Consider the following 20879-nt stretch of genomic DNA (forward strand, 5'->3'; position numbering starts at 1 on the left):
TACTACAGTCGTTTTTAACGTGGAAGACAGTTTCTCCCCTATCAACTCGGTTGAAGACAACTACAGAGCCCTCTGCATGAGGATAGTATCCACCACGGACTCCATAGCTCCACTAAAAAGATGCAAACCTAAAGGCAGAGCATCTGCCCCATGGTACAATGACTCCCTGAAAACCCTCAAATTAGCCTGTAAGCAGGCTGAGAGGAAGTGGAGACTAGGCTACTGCGACACAAATAAAATCATCTGGAAAAACAAACTCCTGGAATATAAATCCGCCATCGCTGAGAGCAAATCCTCCTACTATTGCTCCAGCATAGTCAATGCCGCAAATAGCTCCAAAAGCATCTTTCAGATCCTTGACAACCTTATCCACCCTGACTGTGCCAAAAAAACCATCCCCCCCACACAGATCCTCTGTGATAATCTCGCCCAGTTCTTTAAAGACAAAATTGAGACCATCATCCACAATTTTGCCACTCCCCCTTCACAAGATAATCTCAACCCCTCCGGGGCAGCCATGATCCACCTTGACCCGCTGAGCCCTGGACTCCTACCCAGGGAATGTCTGCAGACTTTTCCCCCTATCTCGGAAGCAGACTTCGAGAGAATGGCACACGGAATTTCCTCTGGGTCCCCCCTCGACCCGCTGCCACCGAAAACATGGAAAGCGTGTGGACCCGATCTCTTCCGCACCCTCTGCAGGATCTGCAACCAATCTCTAGCTTGTGGATTTGTCCCTACCCCCTGGAAACAAGCACTCATCACCCCGCTGCTAAAGAAACCCTCACTGAACCCTGAATGTTTATCTAACTTTCGGCCTATATCGCTCCTACCCTTTCCGGCGAAAGTTGTGGAACGCTGGGTTAGCTCCTGTTTATCCACTCATTTAGAGCAGAACCACATTCTGGACGACTTCCAATTCGGATTTCGCCCAGCTCATGGTACCGAAACGGCGGTGCTTACAGCCATGGAACAACTTCGTATGCGTGCAGACAGGGGCCACGCAGTGGCCTTGATCTTATTGGACCTGTCTGCCGCATTCGATACAGTCAACCATGTAATTCTGCTAAAAAGGCTTAGAGAGGCAGGGGTCGACGGCACCGCCTTGTTCTGGTTCCACTCATACTTGCAAGCTAGGAAACAGGCAGTGTCTCTCCCCCCTTTTCAATCCGCCTCTTTCCCAGTACCTCACGGGGTGCCCCAGGGCTCAGCCATCAGCCCGATTCTTTTTAACGTTTATTTGACACCACTAATCACTCTGATTAAATCCTACAGACTGAAAACTATAAATTACGCGGATGACACCCAGCTCATCCTCTCCTGGGAGGGAGAAGACTCAACTCCCATGGAATCTTTCCACGACTGCTTAAAAGACACAGCCGGCTGGCTGCACAATAACTCCCTTCAATTCAACTCCTCCAAGACCGAGGTACTGTTCTGCACTGGGAGCCGGATTCCTCGCCCATTCCCCACGGAATTCTGGCCCCCGGAAACTCCAGAAAAACCACAGCCGGTCACTAGTGCTCGTAATCTGGGTGTTATGCTTAACAATAAACTCAGCATGGAAACGCAGGTAACCAAAACTGTCTCCACCTGCTCGGCCCTACTGCGTTCTTTACGCAAAATTATGCCACTACTCCCCGCACAGGCTCGAGCACTAATAGTCAGGTGCACTATCCTTAGTCGCCTTGACTATTGTAATGCACTTCTGCTCGAGTCCCCAGCTGTGCTACTGGACAGACTCCAAAGAGTCCAGTCGGCCGCAGCCAAACTAGCACTCGGATGGACCAGAAGTTCCTCGGCCACAGCAGCTTTAGCCGAACTACACTGGCTCCCTTTAAAACAGCGAATAGCCTTTAAAGCACTCTGCCTTGTCTTCAAAGCACTACATGGAACTGGCCCCAAATCCCTACAAAAAATGTTTTCCTGGTACACCCCCACCAGAACTCTCCGATCCGCCTCAGCCTGCCTTGTGAGAGTACCCAGATTCAACAAGGTAAGAATTGGGGGAAGATCCTTCAGAGTGGCCGCTGCTAAACTCTGGAATAGTCTGCCGGTCGACATCCGCCAAATTTCACAGCTCCTTCCTTTCAGAAAGCAGATTAAAACTTGGCTCTTCCCCTAAATCACTCTCTACCCCTTCCCAGTCTCCCGTCTCTTCTTATCCCTTCTCATCTCAGGAGTAATCTCTCAGCGCCAGGATACCTGCCAGGTGACAGTTGCGCTCTACAAATGTTTTAAATAAATAAATAAATAAATATAGTTAATGCTGCTTTCAGCCAGTGTGCATGCTGGCAACTGACAGCCTAAGGTGAGCTCAGTTGTGAGCACTCCCAAGGTTCAAGCACATAGGTAAGTCCTGGTCACTTTAAGATGCTGGTTAACGTCATGTTGTCAGTCCTGTCCTCTGTGTTTTAACAGATGTTAATGTTCGATATTAATGATGTATGCTGAATTCTTCTAAAGTATTAAGCTTCCCAGTGTAGGTGAACTAAGGATGTGTGTTCATGTTCTCAATTATACAGTCTGTCTTATCCGAACACTAGAATGCATACATCTTTTGGTGGATACTGCTCCGCCCAACTTATGATATTATTATAGGCGAGAACTTCTTTTACTACAAAACAGGACTGGAGTTGGTGGGAATCACCATGTACCACCCAAAAGGACTGGAGTGTGTACGTGGCATGTTGTTGCTTTCAAAGTCATAAGAAGGACACGTTCTTAGCCCTTCTTCTATTGCAGTGCAAACCCTTCTGATGGATACTTCTACCTTTTGAATATTCCAGACATCAGTCTGGAAACTTTTCAATAGCTCCCCCATGCCGTAGGGGGCGCTAGCTCCATCACAAGTTTACAGGCAGTGCCCTGCGACTTCACTGGAGCCAGAATATGGCCTCCTCCTTGTGTTGACGTCAGTTCCTTTTTTTCCGCACCATCTAAGTGATACCCTCCTCAAGAGAATTATTAGTCTCTTATTAGGTGCAGGTTTCTTCAATATGTCACCACCAAAATGATCCGGATTCAGCTTTGTCAGGACTGCTAGGATAAGATGTCCATAACAGACCATAATAGCTCTGTCTATGATACCTTGGATTTGACCACGACGTTGACGCCTGTGACTCCTATGACTCCTATAAAAAAAATGCATAAAAAGGCACTAAAGAGAAGAGAAGCCAAGATATTCCAGGATACAGTTGGGGATGAACGTCGGGGACGTAGAATAGCTTTTCCGAGATCAAAACATTTATCACCTCATTTTTTAAAATCATCGAACAGTAGACACAAAAAAACCAGAAGCAAGAGACCAGATGTTGTTCTTGGAGAAGAGAGTCACTGAGTGCTCATACTTATCCCCTTCTGGTGTTGGACTAACAACCTACGAAAGATGATCCACCTCTCTATCGATCCCCAGCGCTAGCAGCACCAGCTGTCCTAGAATCAGTTCCAGCTAGTGTTCCACCTGTAGTGCCGCTTCCAAGGCCCAGTCTGGACACCCATACCCAGAGTTTCCAACACCTAGAACTGATCCATCACTAATCCTGAATGCAGCATCAGCATCTTTAGCATGCAATGATCCCCTCTGGTGCACTGACTAGTCCCATGGGATACATGCCATACTCTCTGTGAAGTTCTCCAGCACCCTACCAGCCAATGCGCCTCCTGCCGCTAACTGAAGTGTCCTGGGTGTCCACACAACTTACATCAGTGTTGCTGAAGTCGACTCCACCTCTGTTACTTATTCCGACTTCATCTCCTTTGGCGATGGAAGTCAACAAATGTCTGCCGCACTCAGTGGCACCGCAAATGAAGCCAAATGAAACCAACAGCGCTGCATAAGACTTTGCCAGAGCCGGTACACATCCAGCCAGAATCCTGGCCTCTTATACCTCCTCATTCTAAGAGGGAAGCGCAGAGGTTTGCAGAAGAAGGGAGATATTTCTTCAGGAATGAAGATCCCCAAGAAGATTTACCTTCTGTAGAAGGTGCTGAATACATAATTCAGACCCGGACTTTGAAGGTTTGAAGGCTGCAAGTAACCTTGACACTTCCCCTGAGTGGGAGCTGCTCTCCCCAACGGCTCTTCCTCCACCTGAGTTGATATCATATAACTCTGTAGGGAGAAAATCAGCGGAGATGCTTGACCTCTAACTTCTATCAACGGAGGCCAAATCTAACATCTTGCAGAAGTGCTGCATTGTACTGCTGACTCTGCAGAGCCACGTCTTCCTTTTAATGAAGCCCTGACTGAGCCTACCATGGCTATTTGGGAAAAAGCCAACAACATCTACATCTGTATACAGCCAGATAGCTTGTCGTCACAAACCTGGCCCATGGAACCCTGACTTCTTGTCATCCATCCCCAGAAAGCCTAGTAGTACAAGCTTCATATTCTTTAAAATTAACTGTCATATAATTTCCATCCACACCATCTGACTGGGAGTATAAGAAAGTAGAACAATATGGGAAAAAGGTATTTTCAGCTGGAAGTGTGGCTCACAAGTCCATAAATGCCATTTGCCTTAAGGGAAGATATGTACATGCCATGTAGAACTCTGCACGAAATGTCATCCCTTAGCTGTCCAACTTCAAAGAGCTCATAAATGATGGTCTGGCCGCTGCAAAGCAGGTCATACAATCTAGCTGTGACACTGCAGACTCAGTGGCTAGAGCTTTGGGGACTTTAGTCTCCCAAAGTAGACATCCCTGGTTGAGACATTCAGGCTTCTCGCCGGACATCCAGACAACACTCATGAACTTACCCATAGATGGATTGTGTCTTTGGTGCTAAGATAGACTCAGCTCTTGAAAGATTTAAAGACAGAAAAGCCACAGCTAGAACCATTGGCTGCAAACCCAACGTAGGGATTACCAACAATTTAAGACATTTCGGGGGTTTAGTAGGTGCATGTCCTTTCGAGGTGGCAACAATATTTGCTCAATGACGGCAACAGCAGGCACATCCCCTCTACAGACATTAAAAGGAACATGTCAGAAAAAAAACAACAAGCCCTACTCCTTCCTTCCGCCTCATTTTCCGCATTCTCTTCTCCAGCAACTACTGGGAAGCAGTCTTAGTTCCACTTTATCAGAACACACGCTACCCATTGGAGGACAGGTTATCCTTCTTTCACTCAGGTATAGAGGGCCATAACTTTAAATCTTTGAGTCTTACAAATTGAGGAAAGGCGGCACGCCCTACGCTTCCAACAATCACCACCTCCCATCCCTACCTGACCAGATGCACTCACACAAGACGATCTGCACATCCTCCCACAGGAAGTTCAATCCTTGCTCCAAAAGGGCGCAGTGGAGTTGGCTCCAGCATCTGCTTGATCCTTGTCATTACTGGGGACCCCGCTGAAAATATGCCAGGCTTTCAAGGCCTTCCTCCTTTCCTTTTGTAGTTGGTCAGTCCAGATCTTCACAGATGACAAAACTGTGATGTTGTACATCAACAAACAGCGAGGATTGGGGCTGCATCTTTTCTGCAGAAATGCTTTGACTGTGGTCCTGAGCCCAAGTAGCAAATCACCTGGCCGTAGTGCAGTACATTTAGCAGTTGTGGGGGACTCCTCATGTCGTGTTTTTTTTTTTTAAACTTTTTTTATTTTGCAGTAAACATTCAGCGGTACATGATTATTTCGCAGTAGACAGTACAAGTAATGATCACAACCAGGCGTATAGTATCTTACTGTTTCATTCACATCCTCAGTGGTCATAGAACTAAATAGTGGGCACAAAGTTACAAAACATTGTGTTAGAGTGTGGACCATTGTCACCATGATAACCATTAGTCGCTGTCGTCTGTTGGTTCTGTCTCTTGTGGGTGTTCGCATATATTTCCGCGAAAGGTGTTCCAGTCACCCCATATCCGGGTCAATTTTTTTGGGCAACCCCTATGTACATAAACTGCCTTTTCTGTGACCATAGCAGTGTTCATATCTCGACACCAGTGTTGTAGTGTGGGAGTTTGTCTCGATCCCCAGTTGCGTGCTATGTTCCGCTTCACCAGAGCCATGCCCAGGGTAACCCAATCTTGCTGCATTTGATTAAGATCTGTTGGTTCCCATATATTGATCAGGCATCTTTTGGGCTCTGGAAGAACCTCCACCTTTGTGACCCGTGAGATTGTGGTCATCACCGCCACCCAGTACCCTACGATGTTCGGGCATTCACAAATAGTGTGGAAAAATGTGCCCGGTAGACCGCACTGCCAAAGGCAGAGTGGTGTGTCAGCACCTCCTAATTTGTGTAGTAGCGTTCGTGAGTAATATGTTCGATGTAAAACTTTCAGTTGTATTAATCGCAGTTTGGAGGGGATCTCTATCTCTCTGGGAGATGACAGCGCTTCCTAACAGTCTGCCTCCTCCATTGTACCCAGGTCTTGTTCCCATCGTTCCTTAAGGGCAATCATGGGGTTCGTCAGGTTATTTCTGATTTTCTTGTATACCAAGGAGATGGCTTTTTTACTTAAATGGTCTGTGAGGAGTCTGTCTTCTAGAGTTGAGGCTTCCGGTAGTTGTGTGCCATGTGGAATGATATCCATGAGCGCGTGTCTAATTTGGGCATACCTAAAGGTCTCTGTCTGTGTTAACCCATACATGGTCTGCAATTGGGCCAGTGGAACAACCTCACCCTTTTTTCAAAGATCCCCGACCTTGGTGATGCCTATCAGGTCTCATTGTCTGAAGCCCTTTGTATTCTTCAGTTTGCCTAGGTGCCGTGTGTCCCATAGTGGCGTAGCCTGTGTTAACACTCCTTCCTAGCCCATATTGCGCTGTGCCACAAACCATATCCGAACCGTATGTGCCGTTGGGCCCGTGAGTGCCAATCGTCGTATATTATTGTATAGTGTCCCCATGATCCCTTTCCTGTCGAGGAGGTGTCTATCCATTCCAAATGCAGGCTCATCCTGAAGGTGTGATGCCCAGTAATACTGTCGTATGTTGGGGAGGGCAATCCCACCATCGTACCACCCCCGCATTAGTTTATGCAGGGCAATCCGACCTGTCTTTCCATCCCATAATAAGCTCGTTATTTCCACGTTTATTGCCTTGAAGTATGCGGGGGCAACCAGGAAGGGTGTGTTTTGTAGGGCATAGAGCAATCCGGGGAGCGCCATCATCTTGAAGAGGGCCGCTCTCCCGAGTAGTGTCAACGGCAGGAAACGCCAGTGGTTGACATCGTTGTGCAGTCGTGTTAGGGGTTGCGTGAGATTTTCTGCTATGAAGCTTGTATGGTTATGCATGACATATATACCTAGGTATTTGAAAACTTCACTCGTCATTTGTATTGTGCAGTGACGCGGGAGCTTTGGGGGTTGGCCGCTAAGAACGTATAGGAGTGACTTTTCCCAATTTATCGTAGAGCCAGAGACCCGCCCGTATGCCGCACATATATCCAGCTCATGTTATGTTTTAGTGGGAACTGCACGTTTGTTGCGCAACATAAATGTTGGGATGGTGCCAAACTGATTCCTTGCACCACCTCAGTATATGTTGTCCTATAGGCCAGATAGCTCACAGTGCCACCATAAGTGCCCCTAAACCTAGATAGGCAGCAAATGGTTTTGGCTACCATAGAACCTCACAACCCTGATCCCCCGGAATCAAATTTAGAACCCTTTCGCCCAGTCACTTGTGCTCTCTCTTGGAGAAATATACAAGAATACATAGAAGGTCGTTTTCAATATCTATTGAACCATCGTGATTCTTGTATAGAATAAATGTGCTGCAATGATCAATAGACAGAAGAAGATACAAGTAATTAGCAGTATAAAGACAGAATGAATAGCCCCACCATCTTGCTAAAACAATGTATATATTCAAGCTATATCGTAATCCTACTATGTGTTCCCGAGCCTAAGTGTCTAGGTGTGTGTGGGTGTTCTGCCAAGAATCCCTTATCAGATGATGCTACCCCCTTTACCTGAATGGAAAGTATGTGGGTCCCCGTCTTTGTCACAAGTTGGACATCCCTCTCGCTGAGGCATCAGCAAGCAGCTGGGCTGAGGCTGACCTTGCAATGACAGCAAGTGCTCCTCTTCCCACACCTGGAAATGCTTATTTATTTACAACAAAAAGCATCCTTGCTCCAAGCCGAGACCTTAATCAGGCCACCATTGTTTGTTTTATACATAGTTGTGTTGCCGCATGGATGAACAATGATCAATCACATTTGCATAATGTATGTTTAGGCCTTGTACAGTATGTTCAAGGTATCGTTATAGTGTTCTTATGAAGTGGAATTTGAAAGCAAATGTAGTTTCAAGGAAACTAATCCTGCACTATCACGCACGCAAATGTGTGTCAAAAGTCAATGTGTGAAGGAGAAGGCAACTTAGGAAAAACGTGTACATGTGAAACTGCCATGTTTCCCACTGGGCTCAACTGCGACACATGACTCTCAGATAGATCTATTTGCACTTGCAATAATATTCACTGCCTGAAATTCTGTGCTCTCCAGTATCCGATACAGAGGGCATTGGGAGATTCGTTTAGTTTGAAGTGGAACTAAGCTCCTCCCACAGCCCTTGATTCCTCATTTGTTGAGGAAGATTTGTCTAACTGGGCCCAAGTAATCTTAATCATTCCAGACTGCCTATGAAGGGTGTGGTATGCAGACCTCATTCTTCTCTCCCTGTGCCCTCCTCTCAGTCTCCATCACATGTTAGACCTCAGGGCCAGGTTCTACACCCTAACCTCCAGAGCCTCCACCTACATGCCTGGAGATTGAGCGGGGCAACCTGAGTGCGTTTTCTTTGCCTCCGGAAGTGGTGGATGTTATTTTATGTGCTAGAAAACACTCCAACAAAACTGCTTATTCCGGTAGATGTTCCAGATTTGTTAAATAGCGAACAGACCGTTCCATAGATCCCCATCTAGCTCACCTGCCTGATATTCTCAGGTTTGCCCTCTCGCTGGTCCACCAAGTTTGCATGGTGGCTACTTTAAAAGGTTATTTGGCAGTCTTTACAGCTTTTTTAGGTCTATCTGATTAACCTTCTGTCTTAAAGTCTCTAATTGTTATGAGATTCCCCAAAGATCTCATGAACAAGTACCCTCTTACTCCATTTGTTGTGCCATAATGGGATCTCCATTTGGTTCTTACTTTTATAATCTGTTTCCCATTCGAACCTTCACATAGTTTTCCCTAAAATTCAAGACTATGTTCTTAACCCCTTCGACGCGCATGACGGAACCGTTCCGTCATGCACGTCGGTTGCGCTGTGCGCATGACGGAACCGTTCCGTCATGGCCCCGCCCGCGCACGGAACCTTCAGCGTGGCGCGGAAATCCGCGCCGCGCTGAAGGGGTTAATCGCTATCACATAAGCCAGACGGGTAAGCGAACTTCAGGCACTAAGCGTAAAGCGTGCCTTCACCACCTTCTTCCTCGAAAAACTGGTATTCTGAACCAATGCTGCTTTCTGGCGTTAAAGTGGTCATTCTCTTCCACTTAGGTCAGTGCATCCCCATTCCTACGTTCTACCCTCTTCCACATCTTACAAAAGGGGAGTAAAGTCTTCATCGACTTGATCTCAAGAGAGTGGTCAGCTTCCACATGGACAGAATACATGAATTCAGGCTGGATGATCAGCTCTTTGTGGGAGACTTTGAAAACATGAATGGCAATGCATTACAAAAGGACATTATCAAGATGGATTATCCTGCGCATCAAGCTCTGCTAAGATATGGTGCACAAGGAACCTCCAGAAGGTAGCAGAGCTCATTCTACCAGAGTGAAATATTCTACTTCAGCACTAGCAAGAGCAGTGCCTGTGCAAGATATCTGCAAAGAGGCAACTTGGTCCTCCTGTCACACTTTTTCGAAACACTCTTGTCTGGATTACGAAGTGAGGAGGGATGGTCACTTCGCTCGTTCAGTTCTTCATCATTTTTGGGTGTAAAGAGCCATGCACCCACCTCTGAGTGTTGGACTACTTGGGAAATCTATACAAAAAGTGAGGAATCTCACTTTGGTAATGCTTTTTTGGTAAATAGTATGGCTACCTGCAGTTTCCTCACTGACACACCCATCTCCCTGTAGCATGGCTGTGTCTACCAGTAGTTCTGTTGTTTTCTATTCATATTACTGAAAACTGCACCTATTTAAATAAGATCTGTTCGCCTCGGAGGTGAGCTAAAAAGTGGATAGTAAGAGATCGGCACGCTGTTGGGGTCACTTCATGGTTCTAGTGTTGTCACAGGGCACCGCATGTGAACTTGTGATGGAGCCAGCGCCCCTTGCTGGCGTGAGAGAGGTATTGAAAGGTTTCTGGATCCAGTCTGACCCTGGGATATTCAAAAGGTGAGGAATTTGCAGTAGATGTGGTATCCACCAGAAAAAGCGTTACCGAAGGTAAGTAACTTGTTCTTTTGTCCCAAACCAGATCCTGTGTTTCCAACAGAGCGAGACCAGGACCTGTACTTTCCAATATCATACTGACTAAAGTTGGTATTTTATGTTGTCAACAACTACATTTTAGAGATAAATTTGGATTATGAACCATGTCTTCATTTATTCCAGAGATTTCCATCTCTCCCAGAAACCTTTATTTGAGGTATTCAGCATATGCCTCACTCTCCTTTACACCCAAGCAATTTGGCAAAATCCAATTCTCAAGTGTATTCGTGAAAGAACAAACATTTCACACCCGCAGATCATCTCTAGATCACTTTTGGTGGACAGATAACCATTACCAGATGAAGTTCTTCCTCTGGTTCCAAAAGTTATGAAACTTGCAGAATTCCAATTTCTGGCAGGTTCAAGTACCCGCCTTTTATTTTATTTTGTTAGTATCAAAAACAAACTGCAGAGTCACCCTTTCAGTGTTTTGGAGAGTAGTTTTCCAAATGTTTCTGTGGTATCGGAGATTGCCAATCGCTTGTGAAGAAGAAGGCAACATACATGTGCTTTGTCCCTGGGTTTGCTCTCTTTCACCTATCTAAGGAGTGTCCTAAATATCTATACAGGCCTTGCAAAATAGTATTTGGATCCCCTGACTTTCATGAAATTGTAGCGAGTAGTCAGAAATAGTAAAATTTTAAAATCTGCTTCTCATGGCTGGCAGTAGGATTTGTCTGGAATGTGTTGCGTAGAAAAAAGCTCTTTTTTTAATAGATTCTTGGAGGATGGAAGCAACCCAGCAAACTGCACCACCATTTGACATGGGCTATAGTTACCCCCTTTTGGTTCAGCCCTGGCAAATGTCATCCTTTTCAGGGTGAATGCATAAGTGTCCTGATCCTTTATGATGAGGAGTAAGATTATGGCAGTGGGTGGTACCTTCTCAAAAGTGCCTCTGAGCAGAAAAACATTTGATCCAAAATGCTAATTGTTGGCCTTTTTGAAGGGGAGGGAGTAACAGCGTACCAGGAACAATAATAACTCTGCCCTAGCTGCCTGGAACCTTCACCTTAGTTCTCTTGATCTTCCCAGGGTGTGTCTAGCCACCCGTGGAAAGTGCCTCTGACTGGTGGGATGCAAGCCACTCTGACCATGAAGTCCTCTTACTGTAGCTAGTAAGGGGTAGAGCCTTCCTGAAGGCAACAATGATCTAGATGATTATCACTGGAGCAGTATGTGGGATGGGATGGATGCAATGCTTTAAAAGTGTGACTGGTCCAACCATGTAGTGTGCTTACCCCTGTCCCTGTCGCTAGATAACATACTGTGCCCCCTTGCAATCTGAAAAGTATTGAGAAATGTGGCATACTTTGCAGTTGTGTGTGCGCTGTCTGTGCATGTGCATTTAGAAAAGCCTTTAAATAATTATTTCTATCCTTTCAAAAGTGCATTGTTGAATAGTGTGCATCTTTCATATGTGAAAGAATTAAACGGCAGGTTGGTGCTTTGTGTACAAAAGGCGTGCATATGGGCATCAGTTATTGCTATCCCACAGAACAAGCCACATGGTCAACTACCATAGTTAATCTCAAAGAAGATTTGAAAAGTAATGTTTCAAACTCACTGAATATGACAAAAGCCCTCGGGACTATGATATGGCCGATTTTAAGCAGTAGGTTAAGTGAACCTAAGATTTAAACACAGAAAAATGGCATGCGTAGAACAACATGGTCCGCTTGAGTAGTCTGAATTGTAGCTAATGTGTCACTGTGACAGTCCTCAGGGCAACGCTGGGATGTTTTGGTTTAGGATACGTGACGAGTGAGTGTTGTTGACAGTTATCTCTTTGTTCAAGTGTGGAAAAAAGATCATGTGGCCCCTTTCGTCTTGCTGATTAGCCTTTTCTCTTTGATCTACTTGATTTTGTTCTAGGACTGCCCTCTGTTATCTATCCTGGAAGTCTATGAGTTGTGCATGGAGCACAAGGATTACACCAAGGCTAAAGAACAGCTCCTGTCCTTCCAGCAAAGTCTACTCAAGGTATGGATCAATTACCTACACCATATACTAGCAGAATATCAAAATATTGTAAGCAGAATATTGATAACTATAATATCATGAAGTTAAGTGTATATATGTAATGATAGATAACCTATTCTTAACTCCATATGTATGTACCTTATTGTTACATATGTTTTTAAGGTATACAGATTAATAGATAACTTTGGTAAATCTATACTTACCCTTATATATGTACTTTCACGATATTATGGTAGCAGATATTCTTATACAGACTTTTAGTACAATGAAATATTTTGTACCCCGTAATCTTCCATGCGATAATCTTCCATGCAAATATCCATGCAAATATCTATGCAAGAAGTTTCAATATTTATTAATTATTAGTTAAGAAGTGTTGTAACCAACTAGTGATGTTACTATGTGGTACGGATGCAAGAAAGTTGGGGAAACCACCCTTCTCTTCTGGGCTCTATCAACCTAAGATGCGAACGTTTCATAGCTGTCTTATGTGTACACAGTGCAGATACTAATAAATAAAGGTGGCTTCTCTATAGAAAGATGGTAGGAATTGATCCTCTTGACTGAGCGACGTGTTATTTTCACCCTTATTATATAATATACACAATTACAGTGAGAAGTGCCTTCTTCAGTGAAGGTGACTCACCCTGGCCAAGAATATGCCCTTTGATATTCTTTAATGGCTAAACTAAGCAGAATTCACTGTCCCCCAAATCGGATTTCATGACTATCCATATTATCAACCTTTTTGAAGGCCATGGATGAGCGCGGTTAATGTTCATTTGTCATCTTCTGTTCCTCGTTCCCAGGGCTGCCTTATGTGAAATACCAAAAAGAACAGATGATGGACATAATGCTGAACAAATCAATCCCCCAGTCATAGATCTGGGTTTAATCCATAGGTTTTTGCTCGCCAACCCATCCCAGATTGTACCCAGCAATATGCAAACCAGTCTTGACCTTGCTCCCCATGGAAACAGTCCAGCCCGAATTGCCAGGCCAGGTCCTCCCTGGGCTGAAAACAAGCATCCTGGGACAGGTTTTGGGGTATCACCCCGCAAAGACCATGCTAGCTTGAATCTAGTGCTACAGTGAGCACGGGGCCCACGTCTGGGCATACCCTTCCCACTTAGGGTGACAGAAGCAAAAAGGACAGATGATGGACTGAATGCTGAACAAATCAAACATTCACCCCCGGTCACAGATCTTGGTTTTATTTTCTCACCACGCCACCCCAGTTGGGCCCAGCCATAAGCAAATCAGTCTTGAACCTGCTCCCTATGGGAAAAGTCCAGCCCGAACAGCCAAGCCCGGTCCACCCTGGACCAAAAACACGCATCTTGGGACCGGCACTGGTGTATCACCCCTCATCAGCCAGGCTAGCTTGAATCCAGTGGGATCGAGAGCATGGGACTCATGTGATACTCTGAAACCAGTACCAGGATGCTTGTTTCCAGTCCCGGAGGGCCTGGCTCGGCAGTTCGGGCTGGACTGGTCCCATGAGAAGCAGGGTCAAGACTGATTAGCATATGGCTGGGTCCAAACTGGGGTGGTGTGGTGAGCAAAGAAAACGATGGATTAAACCCAGATCTGTAACTGGGGGTTAATGTTTGATTTGTTCAGCATTACGTCCATCATGGCTGGGTCCAAACTGGGGTGGTGTAGTGAACAAAGGAACAATGAATTTAACCCAGGTCTCTTGACTGGGGGTGAATGTTTGATTTATTCAGCATTCAGTCCATCATTTGTTTCTGCTGCACTTTTCACCCTAAATGCAATGGGCATGCCTAGACGTGTATCCCTTGTACACTGTGCCACTGGATTCAAGCTAGTGAGGCTTATGAGGGGTGATAGCCCGAAACCGGTCCTAGGATGCCTGTTTCCATTCCAGGGAGGACCCAGCTTGACAGTTTGGGCTGAACTGGTCCCATGAAAGGCAGGGTCAAGACTGATTTGCATATGGCTGGGTCCAAACTGTGGTTGTGTAGTGAGCAAAAGCACAATGGATTTAACCCAGATCCCTTAACTGGGGGTGAATGTTTATTTAGCATTAAGTCCATCGTTGTGTTGCCACAGCACTTATGTGAAATACCGTCCCATGTCCCCAGTAAGATAATCTCCAGAGACTTCATTTATGTCCGTGATTCCACAATAAGTGGCTCTACCACTACCCACCCATTTCTGTTCTCTCAACTCTTCTACTTAAGATCCATGATGTTGTAGAAAAGAAGTCAAATAGATGGGGTATGTCTTTGTCAGATCATTAGTAAATTCATATTTCGCTGTGGACATGAATGGGGAGCCAGGAAGCAATGCAGTGTCTGGGGGCAGCAAAACATCAATTTTGTAGTCAGATTTCAGACACAATGATTTGTATTGAGGCTAGGTCATCTTTAGCTTCACACTAATTGAGTCTAGTTGTGGTTCTTAACCATTTGACTTCATTACTGGAATCCGTTGCCCTCCACTGCATTCGAATGAATGACCGCTATTTACCCAAAAAAATTTCTTCTGTCTCTTGATTTTATGGAGTACACCTATAAAACTGAAACCGTATTCAATAAGACATGACAAATGTATTAAACCACAAGAAATCAGTCGCCTTTTAACTGCAAGGCACTATGAAAAACATCACTCATCATTAGTTAACATACACTGTAAGAGGACAGATCTTTGGATTATGCTCAGCTTTTATTTGTTCATGCTGGACACTGAATAATTCTGTGTAGAAATCTCGGCAGTCACTGCAACATATGTTTTCTAGTGACTTGGGGCCTAAATTTCTTCGTCTATTTATAAATGGACTGTCCGATCTGCTGGTAAAACATCTGGGAGACTGCTTCTGTTTGCGATTGTAAAGTCTATTACTTAAACTGCTTCAAACCCTAGTTTGAAGTCCTCATTCAAGGTTTGGAGTCATATAACCAAGTCTCAGTTCCTTTTCCTTTTAGTACCACCTGCAAACTTTCCCCTGTCTTGATTGGGCAAATAATTATTTTTGTCATTATGAATCGTGTGTATGATGTTAGGATAAGGTGAGACTGACCTTGACTTTTTGTCAGTACTTTGGAAAGTTCAATTCTTACCATTCATCAAACAACATTTTTTTTTTATGACACCTTCTGATTCTTGCGAACCAGCCCTGAAATCTGCAGCACCTTTCTGTGTAGGCGACTAGAGGGCTTGGAATAGAATGTCCGAGCAATAAGTAGTGCATGAGACAAGTCTTGTTTCCCGTTCCTTCTAACATTGTTTTATTACCAAAAGTGTAGGGGAGAGGATAGGGCTCCCAACCCAATCTAACTCTCTTTCTACTTGGATCTTAGTATCTTATAAATAGCCTTCTAAGGCAACTGGTTTTGATAAAAACAATGTATAGTTAACTTTTTCTCTGGCCTGACCTGTGAACATAACAATCCGGGAGTACACTAAACATGCTTTAAATTTGTACTGTGTTGTTTGTAAGTAAAAGTCATGTTAACCTTTGGAGATATACCTCTTACAGGACATTGAATTTATTGAGGGATACCTACAGCGAAACCCTGTATCTCAATTCCTAACCCCTATCGTATCTTACGGCAGCGTATCTCACCCTTTCTACTTCTGTGGACCTCGATGACTCACTACTGGAAGATGGGGGTTCCCAGCAAAAGCAATTTATACGGTTTGAACATTAAAACAATGCACAAAAATACAGAAAAACCAGTATACACTAAACATATACACAAATTCTGAAAAGTTTTATGTAATTTACAAATGAAAAATACTTAAAAGTCAAAAGTTTTATTGTCATGTGAATGCTGGCACTTTTCAAAATGTGGTTTTATTTCTAAAAGGCGAAACAATGTGATAAACTCGAACATCGTGTTATCTTCTTTGCTCTTAATGCATGCTCTCTTTTTGTTGGCGCATACCACTCTATCAGTTAAGGCAACCTATTGTAAATGACAGATTGCATTTGCTGTACTTGTGCTGCTTCCGCAAATCAAAAGAAACAATTGATGGACGGAATGCTGGACAATGCAAACATTCACCCCCAGTCACAAGGATCTGAGTTTAATCCATCATTGTTTTGCTCACCACACCACCCCAGTTTGGACCCAGCCATATGCAAATCAGTCTTGACCCTTTTCCTTGTAGGAACAGTCCAGCCTCCTAACTGCCAAGCCAGGTCCTCCCTGGACCGGAAACAAGCATCCTGAGACCGGTTTCAGGATTTATGCCCCGATCTGTGTACTGGGGTGAATGTATGACATTGTACTGCATTCTGTACATCAATTGCTCTTTTTGCATGCTTCCAGAAAACAAGATACCAACTTACTTTTTAATCTCCAATTTCAATTCTTGACATTTACAGAGTGTTTTACAATTTTAAAATATTTCATTTTGCTTTTTTTAGTTAAATATATTTATAATATTATTTATTTTTCTGAACAATCGCAAACCAGTTGAATAGGTGTTGCATACCCAGCGGTTAAGAACCCCAGCCCTAAAATAAGGCCTAGTTGCTTGATGTTACTGCCCCTAGAGTATTGAGTCCCTATGGGAATAACACAGTTATACATTTATTGTCCATTAGTATTGGTGCCCGTAAGACATAAGTAGATACTTGCAATTGAGCACAAGAAAAGGTCTTCTCAGTCACTATGAAGTAACTTGTTTCAATGCATTGCGCACAGAAGAAGGAAAATGTACTTAATGTCCCAGGCTGGTCTATGAAATAAGGCGAAAATGTGGGTAGAATAGCACAAGACCTTGTCATGAAGCAGTTTGGTGAAGGCATGCCAACATGCAGATGGCAGGGAATTATTTAGTGATTGGCAATGATGGTTCATCTCAGGTTTGGACACCTAAACACCAAAAATGTTAGGATTGGGCAAGCCCAGGTTTAGCATGTTTCTGGTCTTGTTTAACATTGCACTGCCCACCGCACTGATGGTTCTCAGTTCAAGCATCCAACCTCACTTGATTTTCTATGGAATGCACAAACTGTGGATATATAGCACCCCCCTCTATATAGCTATCCCACTACTAAGGCTGGAAGAAAGCATCTAATTTCTGACCTGCATCACCCCACATTATTCTAGTACTTGTACCTTCTGTGCCAGATCACCTCTGTTTTTTTTTCATAGTGCCCCACATATTTCCAGAACCGACCCCCTCCCTAGCCCCTCAAGGACTGCACTTCTTCCCTCATGACTGTCTTCCCGTGCTGTAGCACTGGTTAATCAAAAGAATGTTTGTTTCCTTTTCTCAGCTGAAGGTGGCAGAAGTGAAAGAGGACACCCTGCTTCCTGTGGCATGGCTGGAGGCCCGGGCACTGTTTCTTCTGGAGCTGATGATGCAGCAGTGCATGACACAATATGAGTTTGGGAATCTGATGAAGCTTTTTTCAGATCTAGACACTATTCTGATATCCAATGGTAATGGTCCTTTCTAATACAGACATTTGTAGCACTCAAATCTCTGGCACTACAAACCTAATCATCCTTCTTATGTGTGTTACAGATGAGGAAAGTAGGGAATGGGTGCTATTTTTGGTCATCAATGCTGATTTTGCTTCCTTTTTCAGATGTTTTCATGTTGGTTAAGCTGTGAGATTTGCAAGGGAGTGGCTTATTTGCTACGAAGTATATTCCCTTTGCAAACACATATGTACTGACAGCAAACTGTAGCATCAACAGCTAATACTGCACTTCCTCTTGGTCCTCTCACCTGCACCATGGTTTAAATCCACAACTTCCTTCGTATGGACTTTTGGTCAGTGCTAGTGTGCCCATTGCTTCTAGCCCTGTCTCCTGTCTCTCTTTCAACATGCCCCTTCTCTTGGTTTTTTCTCTAGCCTCATGCATAGCCACTTTATCCATCCAATTACTAAAGTGTCTCTTTGTTTGGCCCCCACTACAGCATCACTATAAACATGTCTCTTGGTCAGTTCTCTTGCCCCATTGCTAAAGCTCTTCATTTTGTCCTGTCTCTCTCACAGGACTGGATGTGCGAAGGCTGTGTGCCCTAAGCCAGATCCTCGAGGATACATCCATCTCTATCAACCGCTCTGTCCTGTCTGATTACAGCACAGAGAGGCTGCGCGAGGAATGTGCGTCTATCTTAGCGCAGCTGCAGAAGCAAGGGCACTTCTCTCTGGCCAAGAAGGTTGCAGCATTGGGTGACCTACCCATGGACACATTAGTGATAGAAGAGGTACAGTTTCTTTAATTGTGCTGCTGTGGCTGCCTGTGTAACTTCATGTGTAACTACTGTAGAACTGTCTTTGTGTTAGAATCTATCATCCAAATATAAGAGAGAGTGTCTGTCTGTCTGTCCAATTTTTCTGCAAGGCACTTTACAACTGAGCACACAACCACACGTCTGAAACCTCTGTTTAGTCTGTACACAAATGCTTTATCCCACCACATATGTTGGGTATAAAGTGCTTCATTTTATTGTTAACTGTGTCATCCTGCCTTAAGATTGAGCTTGCACTCTAGTCAGTCCTGATACCTTTCTTGCCCAGCAAACTCATCACTAGCCAATTTGAACGTTCCCCACATATATTTTGTGAAGTCTCAACTCGTGCATCAGAATTCTAAAGTTACCTAGGATGGTGCACATTCAGAATCTGCCCTCACACCTAGCTCAGGGTGGACACCGATCCATACCAGATTATGAAGGGACTGATGGTGACAATCGACTGCAGAGGTACAGCCTTTTTTATGTGCACACCTGAGAGAGGCACGTACAGGCTCTGTTTGTAAAATCCATTAATTTCTTAATTTCTCATAATCTCATAACTGGAACCTGTTTCCCCCAAGGAATCTTCTTTAAATTCATAAACACTATGGGGCCTATTACGGTCGCCCGCCACCGTAACGGTGAACGGGACCGTCCGCCAGAGGTGTGGCGGTCCCGCTTTGGCCATTAGGATGCCACTGCCACCGTGGCGGTGGCATCCCCCATCCACAACACTATGGCGGGCGGTGCTCACAGCACCGCTCGCCACAATGCTGTGGATGCACATTCTGCATTGGCATGCACAAGGTGACAGGCACCGCGCGGTGCCTGCCACCTTGTTCATGCCAATGTAGGGGGTACCATAGGTACCCCCCATGTGCATCCCCCACACCCCCAACACTCTGGGGCCCCGCAACGAGCCCCCAAAAGCAGAAACCGCATGCCTTTTCATGGCGGCAACGCCGCCATGGAAAGGCAAATCTCTGCCAACATCATGATATGGATGGCGGTGTCTTGCAGACATCATGCACGAGTCGACCGGCGGAAAAGTGGCGGAAGGTTTCCGTCCACCGCAAACCCCCAAGCCATACTAATATGGCAGGGGGTCAATCAGGCAAGGATGGCGTGGACGATCCGCCCGCCATCCTAATGGGCCCCGAAGTCTCAATCTATATGCTGGTTACTGGAGCAGATTTATTTTCTGTACAAAGATTAAACACTTGCTTTAGAGTTAAAGGATATATACTTTCTGTATAGAGGCGATTTTCTCTTGTTATGTTTGGCTCCTAATACAAGATTCACTCCACGTTTTTACCAAAGGTAGCCTCCCTGTTCCATGTTAACAAAAATATATAATTGCCAATGTTCCATCAGAACCTACATTCACCAATGCAAAGTTATCCCCATTTAGTGCACTAATGCTATTATATAAAAAGAGTAAATGTACTAGGTTTTTGGGAGAACTTCAGCTTTCCGTGGTATGTGACATTGATGACACAGACACAAAAAGAGGTAAATACGTTCATGCATCCAGCGGTCTTTGAGATCCAGAGCATGTTCTGCAAACAGCAAAGCATAAACACTGGCGTTCATAGGTAACATATAATTAACTGATCATTAACTGATCTTCTGATGAAATGTCCATATAAGGGGTGTGGTGAGGAGGGGTTACTAGCATACTTCCAACTATGGCATTTCCATTCCATATGACCCTTTCTTGTGCTTATGTGTGGACCTGTCATCAGAGTTGTGGAAGGAGCAGTTTGAGGAAGAGCAGGCAAAGAAAATATAAATGCATCTGCATGAAGTTGTCTGGCTTCCAGAAAAGTCAATGCATAATGCTTCAAGTCACCTTCTGAACTTTGGATGAGTGGAACCTTTTTAACCAAGCTCTCTTCAGCCTCCAGAAAACCAGATGGCTAACTGATCCTTTGCCACAACCTGGCAGTTGTTGTTGAGGTCCTTAACCTCTGTGGTACAGACAGCGAAGCCATGTTGGATCTCTAAGACCTCAATGAAGAAGAGATCCTCAATGGGGAAATGTGCCATAACATTATGCAAGAAGCTTTTCTTGATGTTGACTGGATGCAGGGTCACAAGGAGGGATCAGACCTGACAGATCCAGTGCGCAACCACTGGGCACATCCTGGACACAATAGGAAGATCCTTGCCCTGTTGTTGGACCGTGTGCTCCTAGTATCTCAGTCTGTATGGCATCTCTAAATAGAATGTTTGCTTCTTGATAGAGTATGTGTG

General features: G+C 44.7%; 1 protein-coding gene across 1 annotated transcript in view; it reads left to right on the forward strand.

The window, feature by feature from the left end:
• Positions 1 to 20879, forward strand: part of SPG11 (SPG11 vesicle trafficking associated, spatacsin) — a 623940-nt gene that overhangs the window by 396487 nt on the left and 206574 nt on the right. The window contains exons 28-30 of the mRNA XM_085644681.1: positions 12285 to 12392; positions 17650 to 17815; positions 18379 to 18593. Coding sequence (XP_085500807.1) covers positions 12285 to 12392; positions 17650 to 17815; positions 18379 to 18593 — 489 coding nt within the window. The remainder of the gene's footprint in view (positions 1 to 12284; positions 12393 to 17649; positions 17816 to 18378; positions 18594 to 20879) is intronic.

This window comes from Triturus cristatus, chromosome 3_1 (genome assembly GCF_964204655.1).
Source record: "Triturus cristatus chromosome 3_1, aTriCri1.1, whole genome shotgun sequence".
Taxonomy (NCBI): Eukaryota; Metazoa; Chordata; class Amphibia; order Caudata; family Salamandridae; genus Triturus; species Triturus cristatus.